At 36.4% G+C, this 19,784-nt stretch overlaps 1 protein-coding gene and 1 pseudogene across 3 annotated transcripts in view; both read right to left on the bottom strand.

The window, feature by feature from the left end:
- The window catches only part of VWA8 (von Willebrand factor A domain containing 8), a 406,775-nt gene that overhangs the window by 320,674 nt on the left and 66,317 nt on the right, over nucleotides 1-19,784 (bottom strand). For all 3 annotated transcript variants that reach the window (XM_037060277.1, XM_037060261.1, XM_037060267.1), the window contains 7 exons: nucleotides 17,653-17,817; nucleotides 17,038-17,087; nucleotides 16,036-16,144; nucleotides 14,205-14,309; nucleotides 2,331-2,462; nucleotides 314-448; nucleotides 154-231 (listed from right to left, as the gene is read on the bottom strand). In XM_037060277.1, coding sequence (XP_036916172.1) covers nucleotides 154-231; nucleotides 314-448; nucleotides 2,331-2,462; nucleotides 14,205-14,309; nucleotides 16,036-16,144; nucleotides 17,038-17,087; nucleotides 17,653-17,817 — 774 coding nt within the window. The remainder of the gene's footprint in view (nucleotides 1-153; nucleotides 232-313; nucleotides 449-2,330; nucleotides 2,463-14,204; nucleotides 14,310-16,035; nucleotides 16,145-17,037; nucleotides 17,088-17,652; nucleotides 17,818-19,784) is intronic.
- LOC118996737 (PCNA-associated factor-like) lies at nucleotides 12,073-14,053 on the bottom strand (annotated as a pseudogene).

Raw genomic sequence — 19,784 nt, 5'->3', positions numbered from 1 at the left:
AATTTCCCTAATTGTAATTGCACTCCAATATGATTGCTATTTCAGTTATTTACCTACATTAAAATTAACAGATCATAAGGGAAAATATTTATAAATTCTACTGATGGTTTAAACATATGTTTATAGTCCAAGTGCCAAAAATGAACATTGTACCTGATAGAGCATGATAGGTTCTATGTCGTATCCTAAGGTATCTGCAAAGTTCTTAGTGATGACTGTTTTTCCACAACCCTACAAATGGAAACACAATCATTTAACAGATAAGTCAAAACAACCAAGTCAGAAAACTTTGCAGTGAGGCTGCCATTCTTACTTTTCCTCCAATTAAACATATGTCCTTAACCATGTGAGACAGCATCATTTCAGCCAGTAGTTGTTTATGGCTTAAAGTTTGTATAAAACTTTCTGATGCACAAGGTTGACTGAATGGTCTGGTTCCAGCTGGCACCTGTAATTAAAGAGGTAAACATAACATGCATATGTATTATCAAAATATTAGTAAATGAAAGCACATAACTGCCCTGTGAAGCCCCTACTAATTTCTTACACAATTCAATTCTACACTGTTTTTGATATTTCAATAGAGCAGCAACTATTTTCTCATTCATAGATCTGATGATCATCAAGAAACCTCCAAATCAATCATCCCTCTAAAATTCAAGCCCCAGGCTGGCAGACACTTTCATAAGAATCATGTCATTTGCATGCTACTTATAACTTATAATAATGATGTCACTACTTGAGAATAAAGGTTTTTGTCCAAATTCCATTATAAGTACAAAATTTAAAAATCAGTCCACTGAGACTCTCCAAAGTCACCAGTTACCTGCTGACTTCTAAAATTCATGTCCACAAATCCTCTCCCACCATCATTTTAGATACCCACTCAGAAGCATCTGTTCTTAAAACCTCTGGCTCCCATCCCTCTTTTATGTCCTATCTTCTCCTTAATCATCCCCTGGAGAACCTATCAGAAGGAGATTTCCATGGTCTGCTGAGGACTCTGAACTTGATCATAGGGTACACAACAGGGACCCTAAATAATTGTAAGTTTGCAAGTGATGAGAGCATATTTGCATTTTAAAAAGATCATCCTGCTTGGTAACAGAGAAGACTAAGTGGAGGGACCCGAGGTAATAAAGTTAGAAAGCTATCACTAAAAGGAAGGAAATAATGAAAGCTTGCTCATACTTCATGCTTCATGCCTCTAGACATACTGTTTAAATGACCTGAAATATCCTATCACCTTTCTACTCCTGGGCCACTGGAAAACTCTTATGCCATACTTCAAAACTCAGCTCAAGTCCCACCTCCTCTCTGAAACTTTCTCTATTCCTTTTGACTCCTTGTATTACTTCCTTCTCTTTATCCCTATAGTCATTGTAGTGCACTTATCCACCACTATCCTCCACCATCAGCTTGGTGAAGTCATTCTTCTGAAAGAGACAGAAAAGTGAAGAGGAAAATAATCCTGTCTAGAAGTCCCAGCTGTGACATTTCCTGGTTGGTGACCATGAGTGAATTGATTACCCTCTTTGCATCTGTTTTCTAATCTAGGGAGATAATAAAACTCACCTCCAAGGTTATTGGAGGATTTAATGGATAATATATGCAAAAAGGCAAATACACTGACTAATACACAGCAGCACTAGTAAAACTTAATAGAGAGGCTGGCTCGTAGTAGTCATAATCAATGTTCAGTTTGATGAATGAATAAAACAGTAACATAAATAAGGATTAGTGATACCACATTAAAACACACTAAAAAGTCAATAGTTAAAGTTTGGTTTGTCACAACGTAAAAGACAAGCCTTTTCTTTCCTATATTCATTTACAATTTATTTGTGTCAAGGTTTTTCAAGCTGTATTTCCTGGAGACATTTTCCCATCACCTCTTAGAGATCATAGGGCCCCCAAAGAAAGGGTTGGAGGAAAGGAAGGTCAAGTAAGGAGATGGAACTCTGGGACCAAATACCATTTCCCTCCTCTAAAAACTGTTCGATTAGAACAGCTCCTCTTTCAATTGTCCATGTAGTTAAGATTTTATTAAAAAAGAGTGTCCTCAAAGATTACAAAATGCTTTCACTAAACAATACTTAACCTCATTTTCTCAGAGGTCAACTTTTGTTTTTGATAAAAGACTATCCCTATGTTCTTCCTGAACTTCTCCAGTTTAAAACATAAATGACATAAATAAATACAGATACAGATATAGAGATGTGATGCTATAAAGCCAAAGAAAAATCATGAGAGGATCATATATCCAATTAAGTCATAAAAAATGGGAAAAACCAGGCACATTTTAGAAAGTATAAACTCAGACTTTTTACCTTAATGGTCACCTCTTTTTCTGCAATCCGGACAGTCACAGAAGCTTGGGAGAAGAGGTTTTCAGTCACCCTCTCCACTCTCACAACCTCTTTAGGAAGCAAAGAGCTTCTTGAATCTTGGAGTTCAAAACGCTGTAAAATTACAAGAAAGTCATGTAATTTACTTTTCAATTTAGCATTAATGTTAGTTATCTGAAAGATTGCATCTTAATTAGAACTAAAACTCACCCTACATTATAAAAGTAGAGGTAAAAAAATTAAAGAGAATTTTTTCCTATCTTCAGGAATACATTCTACTTACTCCAATTACTAAAGGTGATATGAAAACTACCCCTGAAATTTACTAAACAACAGGAAATGGAATCACTGAATTCCTGACCTGGTAGAAGTTTGCAGTCTACATTTCTTGATAATGAAAAGTTCAGTTTCCTAGAATGGGATGATGAGACTCTTGAAAACATTCTAAAGTAAAACAAGGCATTTATCAGTTTTCTTAAATAAACTGATGTTAATATGTTGCCTGAAATTCACAAAACCACAACTTCCTGGACACCGTTCTACTGTCTCTGTGTGTGGTTAGCTTAACTGATTACAATAAATTATAACAATCAATCTTCCACAATATCTGGCACAGTGCCTTTTACAGTGTAGGTTTTCAATGTTTGTCAAACTGGATTTAAAAGGCAAATACTATTGATTCTTTCTCCACATGGGCCGATTATCAACATTCTAACAATTGGTTATATCCCCTCACACCAGCTAGTTTTATAAAAAAGTCACAGAGGAGGAAAAAGGTATAAAAATGAGAATACTAATTTAAAATTATTAAATCCTATGACATGTTCTGTAGTGTATTAAACAGGAAGAAATAACCACCCCCACCAAAACCCAGCCACAGAACATTATCACTACAGTGAAGGAGTTGCACCTCAATGAAAGAATAAATTACCACTTACTCAATAGAATGACACAACCTGAAAAAATAGACTTTTGAAAAGAAAATTATCTTCAATAACAACATTACAAACATAACAACCCAGTTCAAATCTTCATTTGGTGTCATAAATAATTAAAACAGTCACTCACGCCTTTCCCCAAACTTAAGAAAAATGATTTATTAATGCTACTATACAAAGTAAGTTTTACACTTTATACATTTTATACAAGGTCTGTGTGGAAAAAGTGCAACCACTGTTAATATAATGACAACTGTTTGTGCGACATCAATGTAACCCAGCAGCCAAGGAGAGTGGGTGGAATGCACATGCATGAACAATGACAACTTCCCTGTACTAGTCAGTGGGGGTGGTAGATGCCATTGAGTGAGCATGTGTACTGCATGGCTGCCACATTTAAAATGACTGAGTGAGTAGAACAAAGACTCTGCAACAAATTTTGTGTTAAGCTTGAGCAATCCTCCACAGAAACTATTGGGATGATTCAGAAGGCCACAGGTATGGTCAACTGGTGATTGGCAGCTTCATCACAACACATCATGTTGCATACAGAGTTTGTTGGTGAAACATCAAATCACCCAGGTGATTCAGTCCCCCCTATAGACCAGATTTAGGGTCCTGTGACTTTTGGCTTTTCAAAAACTTCAAATCACCTTTGAAAGGGAAGAGATTTCAGACTGTTGATGAGATCAGGAAAATATAATGGGACAGCTCATGGTGACTGGGAGAACTGTGTGAGGTCCCAAGGTGCCTACTTTGAAGAGCATTGAGGCATCACTGTCCTGTGTACAATGTTTCTTGTACCTTTTTCAGTAAATGTCTATTTTTCACATTACATGGCTGTAATATGAAAAACCTTTCTGGACAAACCTTGTATATGCGAATTCCCATAGTATCACATAATTTGGTAGGAACTACTTCCTACACTGTGTTTTGAGAGAGGTTTAATAGGAAAGTAGTAAGACCTTAGCCAAGTGATTAAATTCATTCGATTTTAGAACCTAGAGCCATTACATTCTAAGAAAACAAATATATGTGCTTAAAGGTATGTTTTTACCCCAGCTATAATAATGTCAGTCTAACTTGACATAGGATTGATGTCAGAGCCCTTATATTCCAGACATGAACACTAATGCCTTGAACCACTTGCTGTACTGGTTAGGTCCTTATAAATAATTCAAGCTAAAATATTTCAGCCAAATAATAGTAGGCTAGAATACACTAAGATAGTAAAAGAGCTCAAGCTGCAAGGTGAATTACCACTGCCAGCATAGGAAATTTAGGGGACTGTTAATCAAAACAGTAATTAAGAAGTAAAATAGATATGTAACTCTTATAGGCTACATGTTCACAAGAAGCAGAAAACCAAGTTTATTCACCTTATTTTGCCATGTATAATGCAAATGCATGTTTTGGCCCAGACTTTCAGGAAAAAAATCTTTTGTTTTAATTTTTTAATTCAATTATTTGTTTATTTATTTATATTTAGATAGTTGTTTTTTTATTATAAAGAAATTTTACCATTTATTTCAAACATATTATGGTACAAGAAATTTTATGTAACAAATAATTACAAAACACAAGAACAGATACAAGGTATTGCAGGTATCACCCATGTTCAATGTGCATTCTTATTTTCCCTCCAAAATTTGGGCAAAAAAGTCTGAATTATACATGGCAAAATACAGCACCTTACCATTTTATATTAATGACTATTTCCTATGAATTCTTAATTTTCGATTAAACAAACAGTATCGATGTGTTTTTGTTATATTTTCTTTGAGATTACATTATTTGAACTGTGAAGTATAATTAAATAAAAGAAAATGTAAATCACAGGAGTGTTAATCTGCAAGGCCACCATAGTCACTCTCACAATTCCAAACCCTGTCCCACCACCAAGCCACTTACTTTCTTCTTATGCTCTTCTAGGGTTTTGAGCCCTCAAAGAGAAAATCTCCACACCATGTTGTCTGGCTGCTGAACAAATATGTGGCCTCCAGTCCTTGCTGGACTATTACCAAAGCCTTTAGCAACTGATATAAACCTTTGCTACTCTCCCCAATGTACAAGAATACAAACCCCACTAAGGCAACATCAAAATGTATCTATTTGGTTCACTCCACACCTCCAGTAACTAGAATCGGGCACATGGAACATAGTCAATAGTGAATAAAGGTTCATTTATGAACAAACAAATGCAATTCTTTTTCTTCCATCTTCAAAATCATCTATATTTCCTTTCATTTTGTGAAGGAAATAGACCTGCAAGCCCAGGAAGCACAGAGAATCCCGAACAAGATGGATGCAAAGAGGCCCACTCTGAGATGCATCATAATTAAAATGCGAAATGTTAAAGATAATGAGAGAAGTACAAATAGGTACTTACCTAATAGCTATGGGAATATAAAGTACAGTATAGGAAATGGAGAAGCCAAAGAACTTATACCCATGACCCATGGACATGAACAATGGTGTGTGGATTGCCTGAGGGAGTGGGGAATGCTGAGTGGAGGGGGAGAATGGGGGAAATATTGGGACAACTGTAATAAATAGTACCATCAATAAAATATAATTTAAAATGGAAAAAAATCATCTATATTTTCAGCAGTCCTTCTTTCCCACTGTCTCAGTAGCAAGGACTTAGCAACTATAAGTAGACAGAAAGTCAGTAGAAGTCTACTTTCTCCATCCCACTTTATGATAATTCTATCACTTCATTTGATTGGTACAACATAGGTTTTCCACCATTCCAAACCAAGGCACAGCAGTGCTCTGGAAATGCCTCTTCCTGATGACTTCAGACCATATTTCCATAAGTATTTTCCATCCTCTCCATGGATTTCATCCCTTTTCCCTACAGCATTGTTTGTCTTCCCCAATTTCAAAAAGTAAAAAGTCATTTCTTAATGCTACATCATCCTTGAGTGATTTACCATCTATTGTTTCTGCTCACCATCAAACTTATTTTATAAGTAGTATATAATCCCTGTTTCAGTTTCCTTAACTCAGTTATTATTTGGCCCACTGATTTCTGGCTTATAATCCCACCATTCTGCTAGCACTGCTTTGATAAAGCCACCAATAATATCTACAAATAATATAACAAATTTATTAAATTTGCCAAATTAAATAAATTAGTTTTCCCATTCTTCTGTTTTCTCCTTCTCAGTCTCTTTTGCAGGTTGTTCTTCATCTTGCAGATCGGCACACATTTGGGTACTTTAGGAATAGGTCTTATAAAATATTTTCTACATACATTCACTTTTTAAATAATCCCATCCAGTCTCAGACTACAAACTGTCCATATATCCATGACCCCCAATTTTCTCTCTCCTAGAAATTCAGACTTCTCTTCTAAACTCTTGATTTGTATATGCAGCTATCCTTTGACATTTCCATTTGGATAGTTAATAGGATTTTTTAAATTTATTTTATTTTTAGAGAGAGGGCAGTTAGTTAATAGGAATTTTAAACTCAACATATACAACATTCAGATCTTGATCTTCCTCCCATCTTCTCTATCTCCAACTTCATCATTCCAGGTGCTCAGTCTTAAAAAGCTTGAAATCATCGTGACTCTTTGTCTCAACCCTACTTCCAATCCTTCAGCAGATTATATTGCTTCTGTCTTCAAATACGACCCACAAGCAACCACTTCCTACCAAGCTCAACGCTGGTTGAAGCAACCACAGTCTCTTAACTAGATTACTACAGTTTACTAACTGATTTTTCCCTTTCATCATTACTCTTCAGTCCATTCACTACTTAGCAACAAGAATGAGCCTGTTAAGATGTTATAAAACACTCCTAGGCTCAAAACCTTCTAATGACATTCGTTTGACCTGAAGACAAAAGTCCTTTCAAAGGCCTATATATAAATCCCTACATTGCCTAACCTCCTTTACCTTCTGACTCATGTCCTCCTCACCCCTTCTTCACTGAGTCTGCCCTGTCAAACTGTCCTTTGCTGTTCATGGGATACCCTAGAAGTGTTCCTGCTTCTGGGCTTTTACACTGGGTATTCCCTCTGCTTTCTTCCCACATCCCTTCCTTAGATCTTAAATGTCATCTCAGTGCGGGCATCCACTCCTCAACTGACATAATATATACTTACTTATTTGATTGATTGATTGATTGATTATTCCCCTTCAGTGAAAAATAAGCTTAGTAAAGGCAGACTTTTGTCCATCTTGATTACTCCTACATCTCAAACATAAGAGTGCCTAGCTAATTGATGAAATGGAAGAAATGGGTGGAATAAATAACCTTTTTGGAACGAATACTCTAAAAGTCTTCACTGAACAAGACATGTCTGAAACTGGCTATCCCTTCCCTCTTAAAACAGTCTCTCTCCATGCTCAAGAATATTCTCTGATCTTCTACTTAGACATGCCTGACTTTTCTTCCTCTGCCTAACTCGAAGGTTCTTTGCTCACAGCCCAATCCTTAAATTGGGCAGTCTTCAGGCACTATTTCTTCTCACTATACATGTTCATCTTGGGTTCTTTCATCCATTGTCATGAACTCAACTAACACCATATATTAGTGACTCCCAAGTATTTATTTTTAATATCAAAATAGCTCCAGATTCAGATCCACATTTTCAAGTCAGCTACACAAACCCACTTGAGAACCTCAAATTGAAACAGACCCCACTGTATTAAACAATTTAACCCTCACCCCAAATGTGTTCATTTTCTCTTTCTCAGGTTAATTAGTGGTATCTCTCTATACTCAGTTGTCCAAGCTAGGATTCACAGCCATTCTAGATTTCACACTTTCTCTCATACTCCCCCAACTGAACTTATTCTTTATCACTTAGTAAGGTCTATAATCCCACCTTTGAAACATTTCACATATCCATTCATTCTCTATTTCACTGACCTAATTCAGGTCTTTATTATTTTGATCAGAGTTATTCACCACTATGCTATACTACTATAAAATCCTTATATTAAAATAGTTATTTATGCCCTGGCAAGGTTGCTCAGTTGGTTGAAGCATTGGCCTGTACACCAAAAGGTTGAGGATTCAATCCCTGATCAGGGCACATACAGCAAGCAGCCAATTGATGTTTCTCTCTTTTTTCTTTCTCTCTCTCTCTCTCTTTCACCCTTCCCCTAAAATCAATGTTTATTGATTTTAGGGGAAGGATAACCTGAGGATATGTTTATCCTCGGGTTAGGATTAAAAAATAGTTATCTGCATATACGATGCTCCAACCACACCTTAAGTTTCTCAAGAGTAGAGATCAAATCATATTCCTTTCTGTATTTCTTTCTGTATCCCCAGACTTCTGTATGCACATCATTTGCCAAATAATGAGTGCTCAATTAATGTTTCTTTAATTGAAATGAAAACACTAAATGCAAGATCCTTCCAAGCTTCTCAGCAAAGACTATAGCTCATTTTATACTATCAGTGGGAAAGTGGCAGCACAGTCTTTCTAAATCACCACCAAAACGTAATGATTTAACCATTGTTATGATAGAGTCCTATCTAAGAAGGACCCAGAGCCAAGAAACTCTACTAGAAACCTGGATGTACTTTTTACTATTCTGAACAAATACCATTCTCAAAGTACAGCAGATTCCAAATGAGAGTATTTCCTTCAAGATTTCCTTAACTAAAAAGTGATTTCATGACTATAGAAACATGTTTTTAGAGTATGAACATCCTAAGATGAGCACCATCTGGGGAATGAAAGACATTGCAGCTATTTTTATAGCTTGCTTAGAAAAAAGAAAGCATTCAGGTGCTCTGAATTTTAGCTAACTGCATTTTCAGTGAGTACTATTTTTTCTTAAAAAATAGTTTAATTAAGTGATTACACTAAAATCCAAAAGAACAGGTAATTCAAATGCAACTATACATTAATTTCTATAACAATGTAGGTCAGAATATAATTATTTGTCAAGAAAAAGTTGTAGGTATGTACCTTCTTGGTTTGCTATTATAATAAATATTTCTATTCTGCAGTTTAGCATTTTTTCAAATTCCACAATATTTCCTTAATTTTATCCACTCTTAATTCAAAATTATTTGATGATAAAAAAAATTCTTGTTCATCTACAAACACTAGCTTGAGAAATAGAGACACTTAGAATAACAAACAGGCTACAGAGACTCCCTGAAACAGATCATAAAGAATTAAAACAATCAGCAGACTGTTCCATTTTTTAAAAGAGATTTAACACTCTAATATAGTTATATGCATCAGCATGTAATGATCTTATATAAAGACAGTTCTTCATTAGGTATAAATGAATGAATCTAGCTCTCTGCTACCCAATTATTTATCTACTAAGGGCTTGAAAAAGGTGCTGTTCCTTAGCAAGCACTTCACATAATTAAGGCAAGAAAAGAGTCACTTTTTCTTCTCTTGTCTAAAGAATATCATTCCCTTTTTCCTTTCTTTAAACTCTACAGTCAAATTTGAAATAATTTTTCTTTGTCATATGGACCTTTAATCATTTTTCTATGTTCCCTTACTTACAAAAGGCCAAAAAAAGGTCAAACAAAATAAAGCAACACTAGCTACTTTCTTTTAAAAACTCAATTAAGAGGTATTCTAGAACTTTACCTAATTTGTATAACTAGTTTCGACATTAGAGATCAGAAACACACCAAAGTATGGGGGTTTTTGATAAAAATAAAGACCTCTGTTCATAACTGACCTAAATAGGCACTGAATTTCTTCTCTCAGTTGTGCCATAAAAAACTTTACATTGCCTCATTGTATTACAACCTGCTGTGACATTTTCTTCCTCCCTATTTACCCTGTTCCCTAGGCATTAGGCATTGTGCTAAATCAAGGGAACTCATCTGAAATCACAGCCTTTTTCTCAAACACTAGGTGCTCTATTTCAATGACCAAAGCCAACTTAGTTTAAAGGCTGATTAAATGAAAGGTGGGTTCCAGTTTTCTTTCTTCCAGTAACTGGAATAAAACTTAAAGTAGACTACAGTCAGAAAATGGTAGTTTCCTGACTCCTTGAGCCTATATGAATTAATTTCTCCATTTCCAAATGGTTCTTCATTGTCCCCTTAATATTCTGCCACCTACTCCTCCTCTCTGTTCCTCTTTCTTTTCCTCATTCCCTCACCCTTCTTCACCCCTCTCTCACACACACAGACTTCTCTTCTCTTTCATCAGTGCCTGCTACTTCACTCTCTTCAGCTCTGCTACTATGTTCTGCTGTCTCTTTTGCTTTCTTTTGCCTCTTTATTGACCATTATTTCCCCTTGTTTCTTTATGCTTTGCTTTTCAACTCTAACTACACTTCTTGGCATCTATGAGGAAAAGCTTTTTATTATTTTTATTTCATTGACATTATTGACACCACCAGTCAATAAAAATATTGGGGGCTTTTTTGGCTAGATGATATGTGAAAAAATTCCACTGAAATAACTAGAATCTATTGTTCCATTCTTCTGAGATCTGAGTTTAAGGGCTTATACGCACAGCCATGAAAGCTTGTTGTTCACATTCTACCTAGGCCTCAGAAAGCTTCAAGCTTAGTGTTATCTTACATTTGCTTTTAATTTTTTTAATTTTGCGCCTGGATGGCATGGCTCAGTGGGTTGAATGCCAGCTGCAAAATGAAAGGTTGACGACTCAATTCCTGGTCCAGGCACATGCCTGGGTTGCAGCAATTGGGGACATGCTAGGGGGAACTGATTGATGTATCTCTCACACATCAGTGTTTCTCTCCCTCTCTTTCCCTCCCTTCCCCTCTTTCTAAAAATATTTTTAAAAAATAACTTTAAATTTTGAAATGAATTATACTTGATATCCATTCATTTTAAAAAATTTTGTATCTTGAAAAAATTTCAAACTTATACAGAAGCTACATGAAATAAAATGACTCTATTTTGCCTTTATCCATATTTCACAGTGGTTAATATTTTAGCACATTTGTTCCCTTTCTCTTTCCAGCCCTTCCCACACACATATACTATCACTGGTCTTTTGTGAACCATTTGAGAGTAATCAGCAAATATGATACCCCATTAACCCTAAAATATTCCAGTTCATATTTCTTGAAAGCAAGAACTCTGGTCAATGTAATTACCACAAAAACTTCCAAATAAGGAGAACAATTTAGTAGAACACTACTATCATCCACCCACAGACCTTATTCAAGTTTAACCAACTATGCCAAAGTTACTTTTCCCAATCTGGTCCAGGATCCAATGCAGAAACACAATACATTTAGCTGTCATATATCTTTAGTCTCTTTTAATGTGAAGCAATTTCTCAGTTTTTCTGATTTTCATAGCCTGGACGGTTCCAAAGAATACATCTTTCATTCTGTAAGATGACCCTCAATTAGGTCTACACAATATTTCATCACATGCAAACTCGCACCATGAACTCCTACCAGAATACCCAAAAAATTATGCTGAGCTCTACTTAGCATAACTCTCAGGAAGCACATGATATTGATGGTATCTCACCCAGTCAAGTTGGTGTTTACTATAAAAATACAATTTTCCTGTTTCATAGTCAATCTAGTATTGAGGTGGGGGGAATATTCTTAGACTTTGCCAGTATCCTGTTCCTCCTAGAATTTCCATCAGCTTTGACATCCTCTGAAGACTCCTACCTAAATCAATTACCACTCTGACAGTTGCCAAATAGTGATTTTTCTATTTATATTTCTTCTGCTCTTATTAATAGGCAATCTACTAAGGAAAAGCATTCTTTTCTCCCTCGAGTGTTAATTTATTCATTTATACTAGTATGAACTAATGGATTCCTATTTTATTCAATGGTTATCACTGATTACTACCACTATTTTGATGCTAAACTTGTCCGAGATTTTGGCCAGTGGGAGCCCCTCCAAGCTAGCTCATCTGTCTACTTTGACAATGTCAACATTCCCTTACTTATTTTTTTGGAAAATAATTATTTATTAAAAATAAACCAGAAAAACATGTCTATTAAAATATGGTTAATTATGACAACAGATGTCAGTGAGCAAAAAATTGTAATGAGGAAGCAAGAATTACTGTTACTAAGTAACATTACATCCACCTCTTCAATTATACCCCAGTTACCTTGAAAAATAAAATGGTAGCTCTGTGAACTTTAGGCATAGCTCTGGGTTTATAGAATGATTTGCCTTTCAAGTTTTATTGATTTCCAGAGGGTAATATTTTATTATACCAAATCAAATGCATATTCTAAGAAAACTCTTCTCTTTTATTATAGTCTATTAAATCTTCCTGTCTGAAACTCTCAAGACCAAATTGCCTTTACATTTTTTCTAAGGAGAAGACAGATAACCCTCAAGTTTTTTCAACATTGCTTCTGTGGCCCCGATTCTTAAAAAGGATATAGGTGCATTTTAATTAATATTGATTTTTTTAACTGTGTGGAAATCTAACTCTGCTTTTTAAATCAAATAAAAGGAAAACTATGGCACCATTCTAAAAATCTAATGCCAATAAAAAATGGCAGCAGCACAAAGATCTAAGCAAATCTCATATACAGCAGATTTGTGTACAAAACATACAATGATTTATTTTTAGCAAGAACAAGAAGCTTAATGACAGGTAAAAGAAATCAATTATTGTATTATATTGAATACTAAGATTAAATAACCATAATTATCTCATAAATCTTCTAATATCTTAACTACTCACTTTTTAATAACTATATGTCCTTCATTTTTTTAATTAAATGTCTATTCAACAATGCTAACTGGAACAAATACATTTATGTAAATTTACATCCTAGAACACCAGAGTAAATAAAGAACATTAGTCAAGGATGAATTAAAAAGTTCTATTCTTCTTTGTCATCTGTGTGATCAGGTGGCGAAGGACATACTTTGCTCTTTCCTTTCCCTAAGCCACTGCCTCTTCAGAAATCTGATTCTCTTTCTCACAGTCTTTAGGGGACAGTCTGAAAAATTCTCCAATTCCTTTTTGCCATTGAGGAGTTGGGTGCACACAAACTGGATTCCCTCCTGCATACTTACTTTCAGCCTTCCTTGATGAAGGGAACATGGAATTATTCACAGAGGTGGAGGAACCAAGCACCTTCCTGGGGGCTTGAGAAGTCACCCCTTTTCTATAGGTGCCTGGGACACTGTCTCCTGTAATCTACATCATACTCAAACTCAAGGAGATAAAAGCAACCAAATGGTTTTCTAGCTGAGAGTATTTCTCTGCACAAAAATCCATTTCCTTACTTTTTAGCACAAGATGGTCCAGGCTCATCGTGCACATTCCCTCCCAAGACTTGAGGAAGTCCTACTTCCAACGAGTACTTTTAGGGAAGCATGGTACTTAGAAACCAATGTCTTAGCACTTGGTATGATGCTCCATTGCCATTGGAGTGTCATAGTTTTGAAGCCCTCCTAGGGGATAGAGCTGGAAAATAGGCGCATATATACACATACATATATACTATTTATATCTATTCTTATATCTATCTGTTTATATATATATTGGAAAAAATCAGTTTATACCAGTTTCTCCAATTCCAAGCTAATACCTGAGTATTCTTTCTTTCATCTCCCCTTTCTATGTTTATAAATTCCTTCTCCAACAGTAAAAAATGCAGATCTTATTCTCAATATATTCACTCATGTGCTCAATTTTCTACTTATTTACTCAACATAAACAATCTCCCAAACACATCAGCCACCTCAATGCTTATTTTCCCAACTACTGGCATGCCAATGCCTTGATGCCTGGAAAAGAATAGAAGGAAAAGCAAGGGAAAGTAAGAAAGACAAAGAGAGCAAAGTAGGAAAGGAGCAAGGGAGAGATGGGAAGAATGAAAGCAACAGAAGGGAAGGGAAAAGGGAAGGGAAGGGAAGGGAAGGGAAGGGAAGGGAAGGGAAGGGAAGGGAAGGGAAGGGAAGGGAAGGGAAGGGAAGGGAAGGAAGCAGATACGTACTTTTAAAACATCTTCCACAGCCATCTTCCCTTCATGTCCTAGTAAAATAGTGTATGGATAAACCCGTTGGATTGAATGTTTGATTGACATCATAGGAAAGGAATCCTATATAGGAGTAAAAATAAGTGTGAATGAGGAAAATCTATAAAATAAATCTGAAATTTTATCTGAAATGCACATATGACATTAAAATTGCCTTATAAATAATAACCAATATTTCCCATAAGTCTACATAAGCAAATATTCATTATTCCTTCTTCTCTTCCTGTTCCACACCCTTTCCCTTGATAAACTCTCCCACTCCCATCTTTCAGCTGCTATCTGTATTGATGGCTTCCATACATCTAGTCCTGACTTTTTTCTTGAGCTCTAGACTTGAATTCTCCATTGTACCTTAGATGTGACTATATGAATATCCCATAAGCCCCCATTTAGTATGTCTGAAACTATGTGTCTGAACAAATCTACCTACATTATTTGTCCCAAACTACCTTCTTCTGCTAATATGCTTAGGGTTATGATAATGGTGTTGGTTATGTAAGAGAATGTGCTAACTCTGAGAAGTTGCATAATGAAGCATTTAAAAATATTAACTTTTGTATATTTTCAAATGGTTCAGAAAAAACAATGAGAGAGCAAGCAAATGGGGTAGTATTTTAACAGTTGGTAATTCTACTTGAAGGAATTAGAGATGTTCATTTTACTATTTTTGAACTTTTTTTAGAATTAAGAATTGTCCAAATAAAAAGTTCTGAACAAAAAGTAAAAGATACAATAAATAGAAGAAGAAAAAGTGTTCTAGATACATAGAATAGTATAAGCAATGCCTGGGGAACCTAATTTACCGTCTCTCAGGAAACATTAAATAAATAGCAATAAAAATTTAAAAGTAAGTCTCATCTAGTTATGTTCCCACCACCCAGGACTATGCTTCTTAGTAGAGTCTGTCACTGACTATTTCAACCTTCTCCCTGTGCATCCAGGCTCTCTCCATCCCGCCTTCCTGCCAACAGTTATTTTCCTTGAATATATATCTGATTGCAGCACACCTGACCTACTTAATAATGTCTGATGGGCCACTTCTTATACATCATAAAACCCAGACTACTTCATTCAGCAGGTAAAACACATCACACTAAGGTTTTAACCTCTCTCCTCACTATATGGGCTTGCTCTAGTGCTACAACTTAAACAAACCAGGCCCTGTTCCCTCTGCCCGGAGGGCCTTTCCACCATTTCAGACACTATTGTCATGACCTTTGTCAGTCTGTACCAAATGCACTCAGATGTATTTTCACCTTTTCTGTGCCTCCCTCCCTGCTTTCGGTTCCAACAATCAGCTACTAGAAATCTTCCTCAGTCTTTTGAGAAAGACTGCCCTTGAGTTCCTAGAGCCAGCTTTGCTCACAGCTAGAAGGAGAGCTAGTGCCTGAGAAGCTGTGTAACCTCCGACCTCCATAACCACTGACTGCCCATGCTAGCATGGGAAAGCCCCAGCTCCTCTGCATTAGGTTGGGGCAAGTCGAAGGCACAGCTTACACTACAGCACACCTCTGCGTGATCAGGCTAAAACTCTTTCCCTCTATGGAGCTCACGTCTGAGTTGTATATCTACTTTCACCCCTCTAAGACTGTAAGCTCTTTAAGGGCTCAGAATATACCATTGGTCTCTGTATAGTTTGCTGTACTGTACAACAAATCAATCTCAGTTCTCCCAATATTTATAAAAGAATATGACAAGGCAAACTGAAGTGATTAATATCCAAGGATGAACTTTTAAATTTTCTTTGCTGCATTTGAATATATTAGTCATTAATTTACTTTACACATACCAGGATTTGAACTGCAGCTGGTAAACTATCTAAAGGAAAATCTGGAAGTCCAAGAGTAGCAGATTCTTGGGAACAGAGAGTGGTGGCAAAAGACAAAAGCTGAGAAATTCTAGAATAAAAAGATAAATGATATTAAATTTTATTCTAAAGTTTTAACATACAAAATGTACACTTCTGTTTAATCTAAAAAGACATCTACTATTAAATTCTTAAGGAACAACAGTTCCACATTACTATATTCCATTTAAATCTCAGAAGCTGATTGGATAACTGATATATTTCTGAAATCCATCATAATATGTGAAGTTTTTCACAACCTGGCAGCTTCAACTCCTATCTTTCCCAATCTCATCCTATTTTCTAGCCACCAAAACCTTTTTATAACCTCAAAAATGAGACAACACTCTCATATCCCCTGCTTTAAAAAAAATTCTTAGAATTCCTTAATTTCATTCCCTATCTGGCAAAAGCCTATTCATTCTTTTTCTTAATTTAATTATTGTTCAAGTACAGTTTTCTGTCTTTCACTCCCATCCCAGCCCACCTCTCCAGTGCTCCCCACCTTCCTCCCATTTCCACTCCCCTTAGTTGTTGTCCATGTGTCCTTTGTACTTGTTCCTGTGAATCCTTCCCCTTTCTATTCATTCTTTAGGATCCATCTCACATGCCAGTGTCTGTGTCAATTCCTTATAAACTCTCAACCACAACAGCCAATACTTTGAAATTACTACCTTATATATTGTTTAACTAAAGTATTCAAATATCTTTAAACTCTACTAGATCTTGAGTTTCTTACCATCAAAAATCATGTCTTTACTAAGATTTTTACCTTTATCATCTTCCTTATCATTTTTATAATCAGGACTTACCACAGCTACTGAAATTTTTTCAAAGAATAATTGTTGAATGAATGAATGAATAAATCAATCAATGGGCAAAACAAATTCAATGTTAAGTGTCCTGGTACATATATAAAAATATATAAGTGTATAACCGACTTACTTTTCAGGTGAAACATTGGCTCCAACAGAATATAACAGTTTAAGTTGGTCCTAAAATAACATAGAAATATCAAAACAATCAATAAGAAATATAACAGATCAAATGCAAATGCTTTATAGATAACCCAATCTTTTAATTAAGCAGACACTAAGTAATTAATAACAAAAAATAATTTATTGATGCTTGTCATTCTCTTTAAAAAGTAGCCATTTTTAAATCTATTAGAAAAATTGCCCTGGCTGGTGCGGCTCAGTGGATTGAGCGTGGGCCTGTGAACTACACGATCGCAGTTCGATTCCCAGTCAGGGCACATGCCTGAATTGCAGGCCAGTTCCCAGCACGGGACTCATGAGAAGCAACCATACACTGATATTTCTCTCCTTCTCTCCTTCCCTTCCCCTCTGAAGATAAATAAATAAAATCTTAAAAAAAAAGAAAAATGAAGCACAATAATTTTTCTTCCTCATTTCCAGAGATTTGCTTCACCCTATATCCTTTTTACTTACCATTAACTACTGAGGAGGACATCTACCAACATAGTAACATTTTTATAATAACTGAATTTATCATGAATAAAAAAACTGTTTTCAAAAAATTATCCTTGTTCACACTTACCTTGAAGGGTAAATAATAAATATCTCTGGCTTGGAACCGAGAACGGAGAGGGGGGTCTAATGGATTCCCAGGGTACTTAGGCACTGGCAAGCCCAAGGCAATCACTCGGAAGTTTTCACTGACTCGAACAATCTTCCAAGCATCCAGCTCTGTTTTGGTGTGATCCTTAAAGAATATGAGATCAAATATTACAGCATAACTAATATAGAGTATAACTGCAAGCACTTTCAGGCTAAGAAATTTAGGCCCTGGAGGGGTTGTGGCAGGAAAAAGTGGTGAGTGGTGGACCCAGGCCTGCAGGCAGTGGCTAGCAGACCCCAGGTGCAGGGAGGCAACAAGCAGACCCAGTTTTGCAACGAGCAGACCCAGTGAGGCACACAAAGAGGCTGGCTGACTGTGATCACACATTTGTGTATAGATAAACCAGGCAAAAATGGGGAGCAAGACAGACTACACAATGCAGGGCCCCAAAGATGGGAAATAAAGCCTAAAAATATCCATTGAAAACACTTGTCGGGGTTAAGGTGCTGGGAGAGACTCCCAGACTCACAGAAGAGTTCATTGGAGAGACCCACAGGGTCCTAGAACACATACAAGCCCACCCACCAGGGAACCAGCACCAGAAGGGCCAAATTTGCTTGTGAGAAGAGGCAGAGGGACTGAAATCCAAGAAAGAGCCCAGCAAGCACCATTGTTCCCTCTATGACCCTGCTCCCACATACAGTGTCACAACCCAGCAACTGTACCACCCCACCCTGGTGAACACCTAAGGCTCTGCCCCTCATACGCGTAACAGGGGTGAACAGACCAAAACATTATGGCTCAAGAAGAAGAACAGCTCAAAGCCCCAGAGCCAATACTTCTAGGCGACCAAGAGATAGCCAACCTATCAGATGCACAGTTCAAAACACTGGTGATCAGGTTCTTTTGGATTGGTGTTTCAGGGTTCTTAGGATATACTCCTAATAGTGGAATTGCTGGGTCAAAAGGCACGTTCATTTTTAGTTTTTTAGAAAATTCCATACTGTTTTCCATAGTGGTTGTACCAGTTCCATCCAGCAAAGCTATCATTTAAAATGGAAGGGCACATAAAATGCCTCCCAGACTAGGTAAAGCTAAAGGAGTTCATCATCACTAAGCTATTATTATATGAAATGTTAACAGGACTTATGTAAGAAAAAAAGAAGATAAAAAAAACCATGAACATTCAAATGACAATAAATTCACAACCATCAACAACTGAATCTAAAAAACAAACTAAGCAAACAAGCAGAACAGAAACAGAATCATAGATATGGGGGCCATTTGGAGGGTTATTAGGGAGATGGGAGAGAATGAAGAAAAAAGTACAGGGATTAAGAAGTACAAAATGGTAGGTATAGCATAGACAGGGATGTTAAGAACGGTATAGGAAATGGAGCAGCCAAAGGACTTATGTGCATGACCCATGGACATGAACTAAGAGGAACTGAAGGAGGGAATTAGGGGTACAGGATAGAGGGGGGATCATGGAGAAAAACTGAAGACAACTGTCATAGCATAATCAATAAAATATATTTTTAAGAAAAAAAACACTGGTGATAAGGATTCTCACTGAACTGGTTGATTTTAGTCACAAATTAGATGAAAAAATGAAGGCTAAACTAAGTGAAATGAAGGGAAATGTACAGGGAACCAATAGCAATGAGAAGGAAAACTGGGACTCAAATCAATGGAGTGGACAAGAACAAAGAGAAAAATGACCAAACAAAAAAGAATGAAGAAGGAAGAATTCAAAAAAAATGAGGAGAGGCTAAACATCCAAGACATCTTTAAATGTTCCAACATCCAAATTATATGGGTACCAGAAGGGGACGAGGCACAGCCACGAGTGGAAAACTTATTTGAACAAATAATAAAGGAGAACTTCCCCAGTCTGGCAAAGGAAATAGACTTCCAGGAAGTCCAGGAAGCTCAGAGAGTCCCAAAGAAGTTGGACACAAAGAAGCACACACCAAGGCACATCATAATTATATTAGCCAAGATTAAAATGAAGGAGAGAATCCTAGAAACAGCAAGAGAGATAAGGGGACAGTCACCTACAAAGGAGGTGACCTATGTCAGACTGTCAGCTGATTTCTCAGAAAAGACCT

This window comes from Sturnira hondurensis, unplaced genomic scaffold (genome assembly GCF_014824575.4).
Source record: "Sturnira hondurensis isolate 20B ecotype Veracruz unplaced genomic scaffold, ASM1482457v3 Scaffold0001074, whole genome shotgun sequence".
NCBI classification, from domain to species: Eukaryota; Metazoa; Chordata; class Mammalia; order Chiroptera; family Phyllostomidae; genus Sturnira; species Sturnira hondurensis.
Note: the sequence above shows the minus strand (reverse complement) of the source record. Positions and strands in the feature narration are given on the sequence as shown.